This window comes from Pogoniulus pusillus, chromosome 1 (assembly GCF_015220805.1).
Source record: "Pogoniulus pusillus isolate bPogPus1 chromosome 1, bPogPus1.pri, whole genome shotgun sequence".
In the NCBI taxonomy this organism is placed as follows: Eukaryota; Metazoa; Chordata; class Aves; order Piciformes; family Lybiidae; genus Pogoniulus; species Pogoniulus pusillus.
Window position 1 is genome coordinate 20,713,373 of NC_087264.1, and position 19,408 is coordinate 20,732,780.

The following is a 19,408-nucleotide window of genomic DNA, read 5'->3' on the forward strand; positions in this document are numbered from 1 at the left end:
CCCTGGGTGGACCAGGGAATTATGCAAGTGCATGTGGAGGGAAAGCAGAAAAATCCACACCTCCCTTACTCAGTTTGAAAGACTTGGCTTATTTAGGGTAACATCAGAAAAGCATTAAGAAGGCAAGTCCAAATGAAAGTAGACTTGATAGTAAATGTGTGTGCAATAGGTATTAATTTATCTTTAAAACCATAGGAATTTTTACAACCCTGTGAAGACTGAGGATGAGGCTGATCAAGAAGAGCCCAAGGAGGTGGCATGTGATCCCTGTAAGCATTAAGGGCACATGGTAAGATGGTGGAGCACTAAAGCACAGCAAGTTACTATATTTTGATAGGAGACCCATGACAAGAGCACAGTTTGTGCTGCCATGAAGTTGATGAATGCTTTTCAGGTTTCATGAGTCAACTCTTTATTTAATGTTCTTTGCTGCATGTGAGTGAACCAGCAAAAGACTTCCATGGGAACTGGTTAGCTCCAATATTCAAAAGGAAGACAGCCCAAAACTTCCCTGAGGATTTTAAGAGATTTACAAATTGACTATAGCAGGCCCCAGCTGATAAACAGGTATTTCACAAGCTTGATTCCAAACCTAGGGAGTTCCTGTTACAGATTCTGCCACCCAAGACCATCCTTTCACTGTGTTTTTGTTGCAGTGTGTTTACACTTTGATTTGATAGTGTGTCAGATCCAGTCTATTTTACATAACCCAAATGAAAAAAAAAAATTACAGGAGGAGGAATACATTCAGCAGCAGGAGTAAGACAGAACTGGCCAGAAGAAAAGCCACATGCAAGAGAGGCAGCAGAAAAAGCAATAGACAAGTTGTCAAGGCAGCATCCCATAGATGGGCTCTCCAAACCTTTTTGGTGGTAGACTATTAGAATTGTCATTAAAAAAGTCAAGAGCAGTGTGACCAGCAGGGCAAGGAAAGGGAATCTGCTCATTTGCTCTCCTGAGACTCCACATGGAGTATTGTGTGCAGTTCTGGAGCCCCCAACACAACAGGGACATGGAACTGTTGGAGTGAATCCAGAGGAGGCCACTAAGATGCTGAGAGGGCTGCAGCAGCTCTGCTATAAGGGCAGGCTGAGAGAGTTGGGGCTCTGCAGCCTGGAGAAGAGAAGGCTTCCAGGAGACCTATAGTGGCCTTCCAGTATCTGAAGGGGGCTTACAGGAAAGCTGGGGAGGGACCACTGACAAAGTCTTGTAATGACAGGATGAAGACTAATGGGTTTAAACTGGCAGAGGGGAGATTCAAACTAGATGTTACAGAATCACAGACTTTCTTAGATTGGAAAAGACCTTCAAGCTCATCAAGTCCAATCATTAGTTTCACACCGACAAGTCCTTGACTAAACCAAAGCCCTCAGCACAACATCTCATCACTATAAATCACTATGGGTCGAAAGGACCACCAGCACCATCCAGTCCAACCTTCATCCAAGCATCCTTCATCACTAGACTATAGGCTAGGAAGCAGTTAGGAAGTTCTTTACAGTGAAGGTAGTGAGACACTGTCACAGGCTGCCCAGGGAGGTTGTGGATGGTCCCTCCCTGGAGGTGCTCAAGGCTAGGTTGGATGGGGCCTTGAGCAACCTGTTCTAGTGGGAGGTGTCCCTGGCTATGGTTGGGGGTTGGAACTGGATGATCCTTGAGGTCCCTTCCAACCTAAACCATTCTACGATTCTATGACATCCCAACTGTATTGATTACTCAACACAAAATGATGACTATGCAATGTTCCTGGTTTCTTGTTGCAGCACTGGTGATAATTCCATACTTAATGAGCACCAAAATACTGTGCTGTCATCATCAGTTGAAAGACCTTATGTGCATGGGTCAAATTACGCACTTGCTTTGCTTTCACTTCTCGTATCAAGCACCTGCCTTCCTGTAGCAAAGAGGTTCTTTTTAAGAGTTTCCCCTAAAAAGTCAGTTAGCAACCATCTGATGCATTTTGTTCACTTCAGGGAAAAAAAAGAAATGAAAAAGTCTTACTCTTTGTATCCAGCTGAGCACGATACTTCTCAAATCCCTTGAGTCGAACTCGTTCTCCCAACAGCTGCAGGAACTCTTCAAAGGCTGGACCTGCTGACTCGTTATTATACATTTCCTCTTCTGTGCTCTGCCCAGCTTTGCAGTACATGATACCCACCTTAAGCTGGTAACTTAACTGCAAAGGGAAAAAGATTAAAACCTTACATGTACATCAAGTGATGCAGCAACTTACTTATTGAATTCATAACCCAGAATTCACAAATAAAACACACCTAAGTATCAGACTAATTCCAAACGCTAGTGTAGTTCCAAGTACTCTCCTTGTTTTCCACCACAACTGCCCCAGTGAAGACATACTTCATCTGAAGATGTCAAACTGCTTTCTGAAGTGAAATTCATGTTTCTGATTTTCAGGAGGACAGTGATGTAGCTTGCAAGTGGCTCTCCTTCCCCTCTACTCTGCCTTAGTCTACTCTGACCTCATCTTGAGTATTGCATTCAGTTCTGAGCTCCCCAGTTTAAGAGGGACAGGGATCTGCTGGAGAGAGTCCAGCGAAGAGCTACGAGGATGATGAGGGGCTGAAGGGCCTAGGGGCTGTTTACTGTGGAGAAGACTGAGAGGGGATTTAATAAATGTTTATAAACATCTGAGGGCTGGGGATCAGCAGGGGGGACAGGCTCTGCTCACTTGCTCCCTGGGATAGGACAAGGAGCAATGGATGGAAGCTGCAGCAGAGGAGGTCACAGCTCAATGCAAGAGGGAACTTCTTTCCTGTAAGGGTCCCAGAGCACTGGCACAGGCTCCCTAGAGAGGTTGTGGGGTCTCCTTCTCTGGAGACTTTCAAGGCCTGTCCGAATGCATTCCTATGTGATCTGTGCTAGATTGTGTGGTCCTGCTGTGGCAGGGGGGTTGGACTGGATGATCTCTTTGGGTCCCTTCCAACCCCTGACATCCTGTGAGCCTGTGATCCTGTGAATGTCTTACACTGGAAAGCACTGCTGGAGTAGTGTCAGGAACTTCACTTTCACTTTTAGGCTGGTATTACGGTTACTATCTACAGCATGTGCTCATGTCTCTAGTCAGTGACAAAATAAACATTTCTTCACTTCAAAAAGAAGATAAAACATTATTTGCCTAATTAGTGCCTTCACCTGCTAGCCATGTTGAGTGTCCATGGCATTTAGTTGGCCTTTTCTGGCCAAAGAATGCAGCAACAGAAAATATCTAAGCTGAGAAACGCTGCTCTTACTATGTACTAGCATAGATCTTCAAATATATCTGCTTCTCAGTTCTGTTTTCCCTCTAACCTGCTGATGTTCCTAAAACAGCAGAAACTCGAGATGTTAACAAGGTAATTTACCCAATCATAAGTGTGCTTCTTCAAATCAAACTGTCACCACCAATTCCAAAATCAATGCACCCACAAGAATGACAGTATCTGTGCTCCTTATGTCTGGACTGCAACCGAAGTTACAGAAGGGAAGAGGCAGAACCCACAGCCATTTACTGTTGTCTACAATTTCACAGGCAGGAAGAGCCTTGGAGTTCACACATGCAATTCATCTTATAAAAAAAAATCTAGGCATTTCTAGGGTGGTCTATCAAAACTGGCATGAGATTTACACATTTGGGCTACAGGTTATGGGGAAGGAAAAACAATTATTTGCACTGGAAGCAAAGTCATCTGAACATACTGATTCACTGACAAAGCATTTATTACAGATCATAAGACAAAAGAGTTTGGAACATGCTGGGATGATGTGGTTATGCCTAAGTTAAAATTAATGCATTTCAGCTTAATTATTCTGTTTGTGGTGGGTCATTTAGAAGCTGTCAGAAGTGATCCTACTCTGTCTCTCAATTAACTTTACAGAAGTGAACATTGAAAATTTACTGTATTCTATTACGACGACGAAGGAATGGCGACAGGGACAAACTACCAGCAGTGAGAAGGGAGCAAAGAAGGCTAAAGATCAGTCTGGCTTTGGCCCTCCCATTGAAGAAGGATGGGTGGGCAGAGGCCAATGGGATGAGATTGAACAAGGCCAAGTGCAGGGTTCTACACTTTGGCCACAGCAACCCCAAGCGACAATACTGGCTGGGACAGAGTGGCTGAGAGCAGCCAGGAAGAAAGGGACCTGGGGAGTGCTCGTAGGTAGTAGCTGAACATGAGCCAGCAGTGTGCCCAGGAGAGACAATGGCATCCTGGCCTGGCTCAGGAGCAGTGTGGCCAGCAGGACAAGGGAGGTTCTTCTGCCCCTGTGCTCAGCACTGCTCAGGCCACACCTTCAGTGCTGTGTCCAGTTCTGGGACCCTCAATTCAAGAGAGACTTTGAGATACTGGAACATGTCCAGAGAAGGGCAATGAAGCTGGTGAGAGGCCTGGAACTCAAACCCTGAGGGAGCTGGGAGTGCCTTCTTCTCCTGGAGAAGAGGAGGCTCAGGGGTGACCTCATTGCTGTCTGCAACTACCTGAAGGGAGATTGTAGCCAGATGGGGTTGGTCTCTTCTGCCAGGCAAGCAGCAACAGAACAAGGGGACACAGCCTCAAGCTGTGCCAGGGGAGGTCTAGGCTGGATGTTAGGAGGAAGTTGTTGTCAGAGAGAGTGATTGGCATTGGAATGGGCTGCCCAGGGAGGTGGTGGAGTCGCCGTCCCTGGAGGTGTTCAGGAAAAGCCTGGATGAGGCACTTAGTGCCATGGTCTGGTTGACTGGATAGGATTGAGTGATAGGTTGGACTGGATGATCTTGGGGGTCTCTTCCAGCCTGATTGATTCTATGATAAGGACAACACAAGCTGGTATTTCTGAATCCAGAAAAAAGAAAAGAAATCAGATCTGAGGGAAGAGAGGCAGTCTCCATCACTACACCTCCTTCTGATAATCTAGGGTTCTTAGAAGTGCATTAACTCTAAGGAAACACTAAAAAAGGACTTGAATGATGAATTCTGCTGCGGTAAAAATCCTAAAGCAGCAGCTTCATTTTAATAATCTAAAAGTATTTACATATTTTTATATATATATATATGGGGAAAGTGCACTTCAAGTTGTCTAGCACCCAGTGAAAGAAAGCAGAAAGCATATCTCAGCTTTAACCAGTCAGCAAGTTTATATCATAAATAAGGAATTATATTAAAAGCCAGCTGACATTTTGCAGTATTTCTGTGAAAGAGGAAAAGCCATAAAGAAGCCACACAGATAAACCTCTACTGGAATAAATCAGTAATTGCCCTGATATGCAAATTTTTAAATCATCTTTGGAAGTAAACCTGAAGTAAGTTACCATGCTCTGTGTTGAAAGTGAAGACTAGTGGATGGTAACTAGGCAGGAAGGTAGTGCTGCCCTACAGAGCACCTGGACGGCTGCTGAATGCAGAGACATTCAAATGACTGCATTTTAATACAGCTGACAAAAGAACAGAGAGGTGGCAAGCAATATGGGCCATGTGTACAGAGCAGCACATGTTGCATGACTCCAGCACTACTGGGAAGAGTAAGAAACATGCAGCCTGTCATACAACATCAGGCAGAGAACTGAGGTAAAAAGGACATTCTCGTTCTGACACTGGATGTCATATTGAAGAGACAGAGCTCAGCCAGAAAAGTCAGACAAAATTCAGAGAAAATATGTTGCAGTGAAGGACATGAAAAGTGCAATCTGTTTAGTTTATCATAAACAAGACCAACAGATGATTTAATCACTGCATACAAAAACCTTTGCTGGGAAAAAAAAATTCACACCAAAGTGACTCTTAAGATGTGGCAGAGAAAGATATCTAAAGTCTGGAAGCAAAAAGCAGATGAACTCAAAATAAAAAACTGCAAGTCTTTCAATACTAAAACAACAAACTCCTTTAAAACCACACAGATATATATATATATATATATATATAAAAGACAGCCTATTTTAATCAAAACTGATGCATGCAAACTTGGCTCAATGAAGGGTTTACTGGGTAAAAATTAATGGCCAAGGTCACTTCATAGTCTTAACTCTTAAATTCAGAAAACATCTTATTTGCTCTATCAAAGGGGCACCTGTTTGTGCTGTAATGAAACAGCGTGACACTCAGCAAGGAAAAGTGATGAACATTCTGTGTACCTAATTAGTAGAGCAGCTGTTACCCTAATTTTTCTGTTAGCTTGGAATTGATAAAGAAAAAGCACCTTCTAATTAGTACAGAGTGTGCTTATCTTTTTCTGGTAGAAGTGTCAACCTGTTTCATTACCACAAAAGCAGAAAACACTTTGATGTAGATAATACAATTTTAACTATCACCTGTCCTAAATGGATTTCTAAAGTTTAAGCAGTAGCAGAAAAACTGTGTTATACACCATATTGTAGGAGCTTAATGATTTATGGGGTATGAAATAAGGATAATTTAATCTCGTATTTCTTTAAATATAACTCATTGTCTCAGTTCTAATTTAAATTCCCAGAGACTCAAATATAGTTGATAGAATCAATAACAATTTATAGGATGCCCTTCCCTCTTCCCCCTTCTTTCCCAAAAGGAATGAGATGGAGAGAGAGGAAAGGCATGTGGACCCAAATAGGCTGGATATTAGGAAGAAGTTCTTCACAGAGAGAGTGATTTCCCATTGGAATGGGCTGCCCAGGGAGGTGGTGGAGGCACTGTCCCTGGGGGTCTTCAAGAGAAGACTGGATGAGGCACTTAGTGCCATGGTCTAGTTGATTGGTTAGGGCTGGGTGATAGGTTGGACTGGATGATCTTGGAGGTCTCTTCCAACCTGGTTGATTCTATGATTCTATTCTATGATTCTATGATCTCACTGCAATTTGGAAGTTAAAAGAAGTCTAACAATAAATAAAAGGTATCTGAGGTAGGGAAGTTACAAAGATATAGGGAAGGGAAAACAAGATACAAAATAGGTAAATATACAACCAGATTTGCTGGTAATGGGTTTTGTCCACCTCGTGGGGTGATGGCCACGTGGTGAAACCAAGAGAACCGGGAACAGGATGGCAGTTTCTGGTGAGCAGGAAGGCAGAGGAGAGAGAGGGTGACCAAACAGGAAGTCCTCTTGTTTTTATGGATCTTAGGAAGAGGGAGTGGGCTGACCACCATCACTTGGTAGTGTTCAGACCCAACCCTAGGGAGGGGTCAAGACCACCTCGGGTCAGGTTGAAGATCACTCCCCCCAGGAGGGTTAATGCTGTACACCCATTTATAGTATCATAGTATCATCAGGGTTGGAAGAGACCTCACAGATCATCAAGTCCAACCCTTTACCACAGAGCTCAAGGCTAGACCATGGCACCAAGTGCCACGTCCAACCTTGCCTTGAACTGCCCCAGGGACGGCGACTCCACCACCTCCCCAGGCAGCCCATTCCAGTGTCCAATGACTCTCTCAGTGAAGAACTTTCTCCTCACCTCAAGCCTAAATCTCCCCTGGCGCAGGCCACCTGAGAGAAGAGAGCAACCTCCTCCTGGCCACAACCACCCCTCAGGTAGTTGTAGACAGCAATAAGGTCACCCCTGAGTCTCCTCTTCTCCAGGCTAACCAATCCCAGCTCCCTCAGCCTCTCCTCGTAGGGCTGTGCTCAAGGCCTCTCCCCAGCCTCGTCGCCCTTCTCTGGACACGCTCAAGCATCTCAACGTCCCTTCTAAACTGGGGGGCCCACAGTACTCAAGGTGTGGTCTAACCAGTGCAGAGTACAGGGGCAGAATGACTTCCCTGCTCCTGCTGACCACCCCATTCCTGATGCAAGCCAGGATGCCACTGGCTCTCTTGGCCACCTGGAAGCAAATTATGCTAAATTACTTTTCAAATTAGGCATTACCAGAAATAAACATGGAACTACTTTTTTAAAACAGAACATCATGCTAGATTCTTTCTTTACATTTGTAAACACTTTCCTATTAACACTACTGAGACTGCAGGTTCTCGATGTGCATATCTGGAAGGTGCTGATCCTCCAAGCCCAAAGGCTCACTTATGCAGCCACACCAAATTAAATTCCACTTTCTCTATTGCTGAAGCAGGTTACTTTGGGATGTGAGTTAAAGACAGCATTGAGTCTTCAAGTGCCTGACAAACTCGATTCTGAAGAAAGGTAGATTAGGTTTAGATAGCAAATCATAAACACTGAATGTGCATATATTTGGAACCACCTAAGGAAAACCTAATCACCTGCTTCTCTAACTTACTATGTGAAACAGAATAAGCAGTCTAAGCTTCTAAAGATTCTCTCTTTTAGCAGGCTATGCTATAAGCCCATCTTTCCTCAACCTTACATGTACACTGGCTTGTCACAACATTGTTCTTGTCAGGAGCTGATAAACACAAGCAGAAGGTACAGCTGATACAGAGGATATCTGAATTCCCAAGAGACTTTAACAAAGCTTTATTTCTTCAGAAAGTCCTAAAATCCCTAAATAGCCAGGGTACAGAAAGAGAAACTGGCTTAGACATGTAACTGGCTAAAAGACAAATGAAGCTGAAGAAAGTGAGCAGTAAAGCAGAGATCTGAACTTGGACAGAGGGCATTCAACACAGACTTTGGCAGTCTGAAAGAGGTAGTCAATACTAAGGTAAGTTAAGCTTGCCAACATTACTGAGTTATTACTCAACAGTATCATAGAATCAGACAGGGTTGGAAGGGACCACAAGGATCATCTAGTTCCTACCCCCCTGCCATGGGCAGGGACACTCTAGCCTAGATCAGGCTGGCCAGAGGCCCATCCAGCCTGGCCTTAAACACCTCCAGGGACGGGGCCTCAACCAGTACCGGCATTGAAGGCAGGCTATGAGACCTGCCAAAGGAACTTAAGGTTAACTGAGCAGATGAACCCCCATCAATCTGGTCAAGCAGAGGAGTAAGACAGAGAGCCCTATAAAAGCCTATCAGCTACCAGAAGCAGGGAAAGGATCCCTCCATGCTCATTCTGATCTCATATTGTTAGCCAGATAGTGTTTGTCAACAGTCAGTGACAATATTGAGCTGCACCAGCCTCAGACTGTGATAGTCACAGCTATCCACTTCTTCACCATCTTGTATTGTGCTCTTACTGAAAAACAGGTGAGGTTCTGAAACTAACTGGAGGACAAAGTGTGTGTTTTTGTTTCTCATATGTATATATGTGGAGATTCTCTACCTTGTCCATTTTAATATCCAACTTGCAAGGAAGCTGACAAAATCTCCATGACTGTTAATTATAAAGCTGTTTAGAACAGCTATATCCTCTCCCTTGTGGGGCAGATCATGATTAGATGTATTTCAATTTTATGATGGCAATGTTAAACTGACTGCAAAAAGAAATAACAGCATAGATGTCCATGGGAGCAATCTGACAGTTTAAGACTATTTGTCTCACTCCATTACTCTGCACTTACGCCTTGTTCATCCAGCTTCATAAGCTGTTCTGTGACTTTCGGAGTGTTGAAGGCCAGCCTTAGGCAATGGATATTCAGCTCAGGAACCACATACTCCAGCACTTCTTTTAGAGGAAGTCCCCTGGCTGTGCAATGTTTTGCAGTTGAAGGAATAGCATCTTCCAGTACAGAGCCTCTTAATGTCATAAGCTACGGATACAAAACAAAAATAGCTTATATATTGGAGCATGCACTGAGAAAAGCTTAATTAGCAACAGCAGCTGAGCAACACATAGTACTTTTCCAATTCTCAGTAGAGACAGAGGACATTAAGTAACTTGTGTTGTGTGAAACAGACACTGATACATGAAAAGTCACTCACTGACACCTAACTGGATTCAAAGTACTTCACATGTTTTACAGGCAATAAGCACTTGGGTAAGATTAGTAGTAGTACTTCCAGCAGGGTATTTCAGAGTATAAAAGTATCCTCTTAAGTCTACTCACTGTCACATATTTGCTTACTTCTAGCAAATATAACTTCTGCAAGTTTCTCAAGCTTAAGCCAAAACAATCTTTTACAGTTTCCTCTGAATTGGATGTTACAGAATAACTCACTCACTGGTACAATTTATTCTGTGCAATATAAACGCGTGGCATAAGAAGTCAGGAGATTCCTGGCTTACACATATGTGGAGGAGACAGAAATCTACTACCAGTGCTGAAAAGCATACAACAACCCCCTCCCAGCACCTGGTTCTGCCTGCTCACTTTTAGCTGCTTCTATTATCATTCCTGAGCTGCTTACCTCGCTGGTTCTGAATATGATCCGGTAGTTGTATTGAGGTCCATTTTCTTTGATCTCCTCTGGCTTCTCTCTTCTTATACTCACAGCTACTGGACCTAGGTTCTCATCTGCCCCAAAATAGTTCCAGTGTTCTTGCAGGGGAAAAAAAAAAAGGCAAATTAAAACATGCAAATAAAAGTCCATTTTCTTGCACTTCATGCTTAGCTGTTACACTGGAAATAAACTGCCAGCTGCACTTCAGTCATTAGGAGTCATGTCTTTATTTGTACCAGGAAGTCATTCTCATTCTCCAGCTCTCTAATGAGCTCCACTTATGCCATAAAGCTGAAATTCAACACTACATCCTGGCTTAAATATGTCTAAACCAGGACACCCCTCTTCAACTGCTTCTTGTATGGAAATCTGCTTCATTCACATTGAGCTAAATAAATAGAAGCCATTTCTCTCCCATAAAAAGAAAACCAAAGAAGCATCTGGATGCATTCCAGTGTGATCTACTCTAAGTGATCCTGCTCTGGTAAGGGGGGTTAGATCAGATGATCTTTCACGGTCTCTTCCAGCTCCTGATATTCTATGATTCTACAAAATGCACCAAAGTGGGAAAAGTCACAACTCTATGAAAAAATACAAGTGGAAAGCAACTGTGCTTAGCAAAGGATGCAAATTACTTCCTTTGTACAAAAAAAACAAAGAAGCAAGAAACAGTCAAGCTAAAAAGGGGAAAAAGTGATGAAGCTGAAAAAATCTTGTGCACAATTAAAAAAAGGCATAGCATCTCAGAAAAATAAAGTGCAAGAAACAAAATTACTAGAATAAATGCTTAAAGTCAAGTGTCAAACAACCCTAAGAGTACATTTAAAGTGCTGAATTGAGTCTAAAATTAGTCTTGTTGGGCTAGTTGGGAAAGTGGCAGAAAACACAGGGCTGAAGAAACTGCTTATTAGATGGACAGTTGATTAACTGTGATATATTTTTATATTCACTTCACTGTACAGCTGTAAAGCCAATGATTTCTTTTACTTGCTCTGGTTGAAGATGTCCCTTCTCACTGCAGGACAGTTGGACTGGATGGCCTGTAAAAGTCCCTTCCAACCCAACACATTCTGCAGTTCTAAAAAACAATAGAAAAGTGCTCTTGCAAAAACTAAAGGTCAGCAATTTAAGACAGTGGTGTTGCAGGCTCTATTACTCAGCCTTCTGAGTGTTATGAGCTATCCTGGCTAATGGGAAGTACATCACAGAATCACAGAATTTCTTAGATTAGAAAAGACCTTCAAGATCATCGAGTTCAATCATTAGTTTCACACTGGCAAGTCCTTGACTAAACCAAATCCCTCAGCACAACATCTCATCACTACGAATTGTTATGGTTGGAAAGGAGCATCAGCATCATCCAGTCCAACCATCCCAGCAGCCTTCACCACTAGACCACAGCCTCAAGCTCCACATCCACTCTCTTTTGAAACACCTCCAGGGATGGCAACTCCACCACCCCCCTTGGCAGCCTGTTCCAGTGCCTGACCACCTGCTCAGGAAAGAACTTCCTCCCAACAGCCAACCTAAACCTCCCCTGGTGCAACTTGAGACCATTTCTTCTTGTCCTAGCATTAGTAATTTGGGTTATCATTTCTAAATGGGCTGCACTGATCCCACTGAAACTGGTTTTTGTCATTCACTATTCCATTCATAGCATCATCAAGATCCAACCTCCTCTTCAAACAATGCAGTTTCAGCATCATTAACTAGCTTCATGTGAAAAAAAATTCCAGTTCCAACTGACTTGATTTTTTCCCTGTTATGCTGTTTTAAGTTGTAACACTCTGCTGTATCTTTCAGATACAATAAAATACAGACAAAATGTGCATGGAGAAAGACAATCTGCCGAGTGGTTATCCCAGGTTGGGAACTATAGGGTGAAAAATCCTCTAGGGACTAGAAAATTGTTATTCAATCCCATAAATCTGCTATGTCCTTACAAACTAATGGTGAGGCCAGCTCATTCTCCTTTCCTCCTCCAGCCCTGTGTCAGGAGGGAGCTGCTTTTAATCAGGACAAACATAGAATCATAGAATTAACCAGGTTGGAAGAGACCTCTAAGCTCATCCAGTACAGCCTATCACCCAGCCCTGTCCAATCAACTAGACCATAGAATCATAGAATCAACCAGGTTGGAAGAGACCTCCAAGATCATCCAGTCCAACCCATCACACAGCCCTGTCCAATCAACTAGACTATGGCACTATGTGCCTCCTCCAGGTTTTGCTTGAACACCTCCAGTGACGGCAACTCCACGACCTCCCTGGGCAGCCTATTCCATGTAAGCAGTAGGCCTGTTTTGGGGCCTCCAGAGGCTTATGTTTAGGCCTAAAGATGGCAGAGGCATGGGGAGAGGGAGATTGCATTGGAGCATGGGGATTATAGATTTAGTTTTGGGTTGTTGGAAAAATTCAAGGAAGTTGCCATGGATGTTGCATCTGCTTTGTAATTCCTCTTCCGTATCCCTCTCTCCAAATACAATTCTGGTTTTTGATCCAATTCATTTGAGAGCTTCATTCCATCAGCTCCCTTTAAAATCCACAGCAGTGGTCAACAAATTGTGTTTGATACTTGTACACTGGTGAGGCTTAGGCAGATCTGACAGGGCTTCTGAAGTACCTCTTTTCAGTCAAAAATCTCTGATAGGAATAGTGCCTCTGGCTCATGCCTGCTGCACTTCAGGAAAGCCTTCGGCAGCATCTGCCACAACAAGCTCCTGGCAAAGCTGGCAGCTCGGGGGGAGGTTATTCTGCTCCTCTACTCAGCACTGGACAGGCCACACCTTGAGTGCTGTGGCCAGTTCTGGGCTACTCAATTCAAGACAGATGTTGAGATACTGGAAGTTGTTGTCAGAGAGAGTGATTTCCCATTGGAATGGGCTGCCCAGGGAGGTGGTGGAGTCACTGTCTCTGGAGGTGTTCAGGAAAGGACTGGATGAGGCACTTAGTGCCATGTTCTAGGGCCATAGGTCTATAGGGCCTGGTGCTAGGTTGGACTGGATGATCTTGGAGGTCTCTTCCAACCTGGTTGATTCTGTGACTCTATGACTGAATGCAAACACAATGGATTTAAAATCCAAGTTTAGGGCTTAAGGAAAAAAATCTATAGCTGCTTCTCTCCCTCCAAATCCACTCCAGACACATCCTGACACTTCTATATCTGGTTACCCCTCACCAATCCCCTTAGGACTTGGTTATGTCAATGTTACCTAACTGATCTTAGTTACAAGAAAGATACAGAGATGATATGGTGACTGTCATTGCAGTAGCATTAGGGTGTGGTTTCCCTTAAGGGAAGGATAAGCAAACCAACAAATGTTGCCTACTCATCCTCCTCCTGCTGTTCCCTAGCCTTGCTTGCCTGGCATCAGGCTTGTGCACTTCTCTGACTGCAAGAGAAGTTGATTTGACTCTCCCAGACTGGAGAGAAATAACTAAGCAATAAAGGCAAACTTCCTGTGGTGGCAAGATTTCTGCTAGGTTAGTGAATGAAACTGGATTACCAAGTCTTCAGAAAACAAGAGACCTGATACAAGGAAGCAGGAGCAATAAACCTGCCTGCTTTTAGTGTTGAAATGCTGTTAAATCAGGTCAGCTGTAACATGAAACTGCACCTTCAGCTGCTGAGAGCAAAACTCAAGTCTTAAGGAATCAAACTGTTCTGGAGGGAGACAGATGGAATAATTGCACATAAAGGTCTCTAATTTCAGGCTCTTCCCTTCCAACACGTCTCATCCCACACTGTACATCTGGCTCTACTGTTCTCAGGAAACCAACATTTTCCCTCATTCCTTTCTCTCCAGAGGATGAGGACTGGCACTCTTGAAAACCATGCAGCAAAGGCTACCTCTCAGCACTAAAAAGACTATGGACAGAGACTATGGAAAGGAAGACAAGAGTCACTCAAACATAGGACAAGGCAGGGAAGAAGAGGCACGACAGGGACTTCTTTTGAAGCAAGGGAAAATGGCAGATGCAATTATGAACTGTAACACACAGCTGACCTTTTTATGAACTGACCATACACTTCCTATCTCCAAGCTTCACTTTTGTTTTCACATCTAGATAACAAGCTCTTTTGAGATGCTTTTGGGAAGAGATGAAACCTCATCATTGAACAAGCCTTCTTTGGTCATCAGACCTATTCTACCCATCGGGAGCTACCATAGTAAGGCACACAATCTTGGAGACAGAACTCTTACAATGTGCCTTTTCAGAGTAGGGAAGAACAGATACTGAGGTCTGCACCTGACCACATATCATTTTGTGAGGGAAGTATCTGAGTAGTATTTGGTTTTGTTTGTGTCTGTAGGTCAAAAAGCTCTGATCTGACTTTCCCCCCCTGCATACCTCTAATGGAAATTATAATCTTTGAGTTCAGTAGACTCATGTGATAAGACAACTGTACTCTTTTGCTCAGATACATCTTTGTCACTGCAACACACAGAATCATAGAATCCACCAGGTTGGAAGAGACCTCCAAGATCATCCAGGCCAACCTAGCACCCAGCCCTAGCCAATCCACTAGGCCATGGCACTAAGTGCCTCATCCAGGCTTTGCTTCAACACCTCCAGGGTTGGCAACTCCACCACCTCCCTGGGCAGCCCATTCCAATGCCAATCACTCTCTCTGACAACAACTTCCTCCTAACAGCCAGCCTAGTCCTTCCCTGGCACAACTTGAGACTGTGTCCCCTTCTTCTGGTGCTGGTTGCCTGGCAGAAGAGACCAACCCCACCTGGCTATAGCCTCCCTTCAGGCAGTTGTAGACAGCAATGAGGTCTGCCCTGAGCCTCCTCTTCTCCAGGCTGTACACCTCCAGCTCCCTCAGCCTCTCCTCACAGGGCTGTGCTCCAGGCCCCTCCCCAGCTTTGTTGTCCTTCTCTAGACACATTCCAGTATTTCAACATCTCTCTTGAATTGAGGAGCCCAGAACTGGACACAGCACTCAAGGTGTGGCCTGACCAGTGCTGAGCACAGGGCAGAATAACCTTCCTTGTCCTCCTGGCCACACTGCTCCTGAGCCAGGCACACTTTTGTATGTATATGCACACCTGCATGCACACATATATACACACATAGTGATAGTTTCTTTCCACAAAATCTGGAAATCTAGTTTTATTACAGCCATCACTCTAGAAACAAAAACTGTGAGGAAGGCAGTTATTTATCTTTATTGACATGCTATTATTGACTTAAAATATGTTTTCTTAAAACTCACATGTTGCAATGGATGATTAAGATATTAAAATGTCCAAAAATTACTGTAACTGCTAACTTTTCAAGCTGAACATTTCATTAAATCCTCAATATATCAAGCCTTGACACAAAAGGAAGCAATTACTTCTCTTTGGTTTTTTTAATCTTTCAAGTGCCAATCGCTCCCCAGTCCCATAGATACTGAAGCTGTGTTTTGAGATATTTATGATTTGTAGCCTTTGCTAACTGTTATTACATCAGTACTAAAAACATCAAAGGTTTTCACTCCAATCCTGTTGAGGACTCTGGCAGACATAGCTTGTCCCGATTAATGCAACAAACCATGTTAAAACACAGCAGATCAAGGGAGGTTCTCCTTCCCCTCTACTCTGCCCTGCTGAGATCCCCATCTTGAATACTGTGTTCAGTTTTGGGCTCCCCAGTTGAAGAGGGACAGGGATCTCCTCGAAAAGGTCCAGTGGAGGACTACGAGGATAGTGAGGGGACTGGAGGGCATGGCTTATGAGGAGAGGCTGAGAGCCTTGGGACTTTTTAGTCTGGAAAAGAGAAGACTGAGATGGCATTTATCAATGTTTATAAATACCTGAGGGCTGGCCAGAAGTGGGGGGACAGGCTCTGCTCACTGCTCCCTGGGATAGGAAAAGGAGCAATGGGTGTAAGTTGCAGCACAGGAGGTTCCAGCTTAACACAAGGAGGAACTTCTTCCCTAGAGGGATCCCAGAGCATTGGCACAGGCTCCCCAGAGAGGTTGTGGGGGACTCCTTCTCTGGAGCCTTTCAAGACTTGTCTGGATGTGTTCCTCTGTGATCTGTGCTAGATTGTGTGGTCCTGCTGTGGCAGGGGGGTTGGACTTGATGATCTCCTTGGGTGCCTTCCAACCCCTAATATCCTGTGAGCCTGTGAACATCACCAATCAAAAGAATACACAACTCTCACAAATGCTATTATACATCAACTGAATTTTCCAGGTTGGTAAAGCAAACACTCATTAATGAAACAAAAGGAGAAATAAAATTTACCTACCTTTCTGGTAGAAGAATTTTCTATAGTAATATGCACCAAGGTCCACGTGCTCAACAATGTATCTTTTCACTCTGTCTACATGTAAAATCAGATTCTCCTTGGGAACTTCCAGAACTGCTACTCCAGCATTTGTGCAATGAGAACTCAGAGTCGACTCAAACGAGGCACTTTCACATCCACTGAAGGAACCTGAATTAGATTTGGAGAGGCTGATCTTCCTCTCCCCTTCCCCACCAATCTCATTACGAAAATAAGGACAGCTCATCACGAGTTCATTGCTTTTGTCATCTCCCTGGTCCATATTGAGACTTCCTTTGGAATTCAGGTCTTCAGTGCTGCCCATTGGAGAATTGAAACTTGCAGAGTGGGACAAAGGTCCAGAGACAAGTGATGCTACAGCAGCAGCGGATGCACCTGTGGTCGTGTTCCTTCTTTTAATAACATTATGCCTGTTGATTGCCACTTCATTTAAATCAAATAAAATACTCTGTACATCATAATGAGCAAAACACTTTGGACAAGTCCAAGGCTTGACGCTATCTTCTGACCTGTTATCTTCAAGATCCGAAGACTTCCCAAGCTCCCCTTCACCTTTGGCATTGCGCAGCTTACGAAAAATGGATGAATCTCCTGTCTCTGATTTTGAGCGTCTCTTGAGTGGTTTCTCCCTTTCCTTAAAGAGTCTCAGATTTTCCCTTTGAGTAATAGGTCCATCTATAACATCTAGAGAGAAGCCTGATCCCTTGCTTCCACTGGCGATCAGAAGTTCACTAAGCTTAGTTGTGGCTGGGCTTCGCTGATCAGACTTCTCGTCTTTATAGCCCTTCAGTAAGTCAAAAAAACTTTCACCTGAAGTTCCTTGTTTATCTATGGAAGATGTGCTGCCATACTCCCTGTGGAGAGATGGTCCAGATTTAAATGTGGGTGAAATACATTCATCAAAACTATCCACATCAAGCTCACTTATGGTAATGTCACTGTTGCTGCGTTGCCTTATTCTGCGAAGAGCTTTCCTTGGGGAACTGGGATAGCCATCAGGTGTAAGAAATCTGGAGTCTAGATTCTCAGATTGTCTAGTCTTGGTTTTAAGTGTGCTCTGGATGCTCTTTAACATGACAGAATCACTAGCATTAAGGTTAACAGAGCTTCCCTGACTGCCAGGACTGCTTTTAGAAGACATGCTGTCAAGGCAACTTGATGTTTCAATATCTTGACTAGATCTGCTTGCTTCCTTGATGTTCTCCTTCCTTGGGGGCCAATCAGCAATCCTTGCCCTGACTCCCATTTTAGGGACTCCAGGGGTAGAGGTAACGTGGTGGGAACTTTCAGTGCGAGGAGGTCCAACCGGTGCCATGACTGCAGACCCTAAACTGCCATTCTGCGACCTAAAGCGCCTCATATAGAAGTCATCCGAGTGGACTTTTGTGGTGCCATCGGTTCCGACTGATACCCCTGTGGCAACAGCCCTCTCGGTCTGGGACCGCTTCAAGCTGGTCATGATCTTTCAGTACGATCAACCTTAGTAAGTTCCAAAAGAAAACACAGTCATTGCTGCTTCTTAAATACACACTTCTCTTTTGGAGAACAGCCTCCAAAATACACAACGGTTGCATGAGATCTTAATCGTGGACATTTAAGCACTCAGTTAAATTCAAAATGTCTAGAAAATTCAGATATTCAGTAGGTTTTGATGAGCAAGAATTTCCTTTAAATTTTGCATTTTAAGAGGTTGACATGCTCCAAGATGTTGAAACGGTTCTAACATCACTTATGCTCCAAAATGTCAGCTGTAATCCAATTGCTTATGCTTCTTTTAAACCTGGAAGTGAGAAAAAGAGATAAAAGCATTAATGATTTTATGTATAACTTTCTTCATAACTGAAACTAGCAGAGTAATTGCTGCATAGAATTAGTGTTTCTAGCAAATGTGCATTTTGTATATAGTTGGTCATCACCAGTTGTGTTTCAGAATCACAGAATTTCTTAGATTAGAAAAGACCTTCAAGATCATCGAGTTCAATCATTAGTCTCACACTGACAAGTCCTTAACTAAACCAAAGCCCTCAGCACAACTTCTCATCACTGTGAATCGCTGTGGTTGGAAAGGAGCACCAGCATCAGCCAGTCCAACCTTCATCCCAGCAGCCTTCAGCACTAGACCATAGCCTCAAGCTTCACATCCACTCTCCTTTGAAACACCTCCAGAGATGGCAACTCCACCACCTCCCCAGGCAGCCTATTCCAATGCCTGACCACCTGCTCAGGAAAGAACTTCCTCCCAACAGCCAACCTAAATCTCCCCTGACACAACTTGAGGCCATTTCCTCTTGTCCTATCATTAGTAATTTGGGAGAAGATACCAGCTCCAGACTCACTACAACCTCCTTTCAGGTAGTGGTAGACGTATGCTACTTTGAAGCTAGCTAGAATGTTTTGGTGAGAAGAACTAGATTACAGACTGTGAAACAGAAACAAGGATGATGTCTACTTTACTCATAGGCTTGCTGAGATGCATAAGAACAAGAATCCAAACATAGATAAGACAGTTGCTCTCTGCCTGAGCTCTGGGCTGCATTTTTCTCTCTAACCTCATCCTCCATCTCTCTGATTAATCCACTTGCTTCCTAACCTCCCTGGCTGAACCTCCATTCTTCCTTGGGGCACAAGGCAACATCTGGGGTAAGGTAGAGGGATGGGAGAAGGTGGAAGGGTGGTTGGGAGCCCCTTCCGGGGACTCAGGTGTCTGGGAGGGCTGTTGTGTTTCTGTGTTACCTTTTACCTTGTATATTTCTGTCTATAACTGTAAATATCTGCTTGCATATTGTGCTAAGCTGTAAATGTAAGCTTCATTCAAAATTTCCAGAGCTGGCTGAGCCTAGTCTGGGTGATTTCCAAAGTGTGAGGGGGCAAGTAACACCCAAACCATCACAAGAGGGCAACAAGGTCCCCTCTCAGCCTCCTCTTCTCCAGACTAAACAAGC

The 19,408-nt window shown here is 43.8% G+C and overlaps 1 protein-coding gene across 3 annotated transcripts in view; it reads right to left on the reverse strand.

Annotated features, from left to right (window-relative positions):
* SIPA1L1 (signal induced proliferation associated 1 like 1) overlaps positions 1-19,408 on the reverse strand; it is a 250,841-nt gene that overhangs the window by 76,378 nt on the left and 155,055 nt on the right. For all 3 annotated transcript variants that reach the window (XM_064143298.1, XM_064143279.1, XM_064143287.1), the window contains 4 exons: positions 16,428-18,246; positions 10,150-10,280; positions 9,363-9,551; positions 2,002-2,176 (listed from right to left, as the gene is read on the reverse strand). In XM_064143298.1, coding sequence (XP_063999368.1) covers positions 2,002-2,176; positions 9,363-9,551; positions 10,150-10,280; positions 16,428-17,925 — 1,993 coding nt within the window. In that variant the 5' untranslated portion in view covers positions 17,926-18,246. The remainder of the gene's footprint in view (positions 1-2,001; positions 2,177-9,362; positions 9,552-10,149; positions 10,281-16,427; positions 18,247-19,408) is intronic.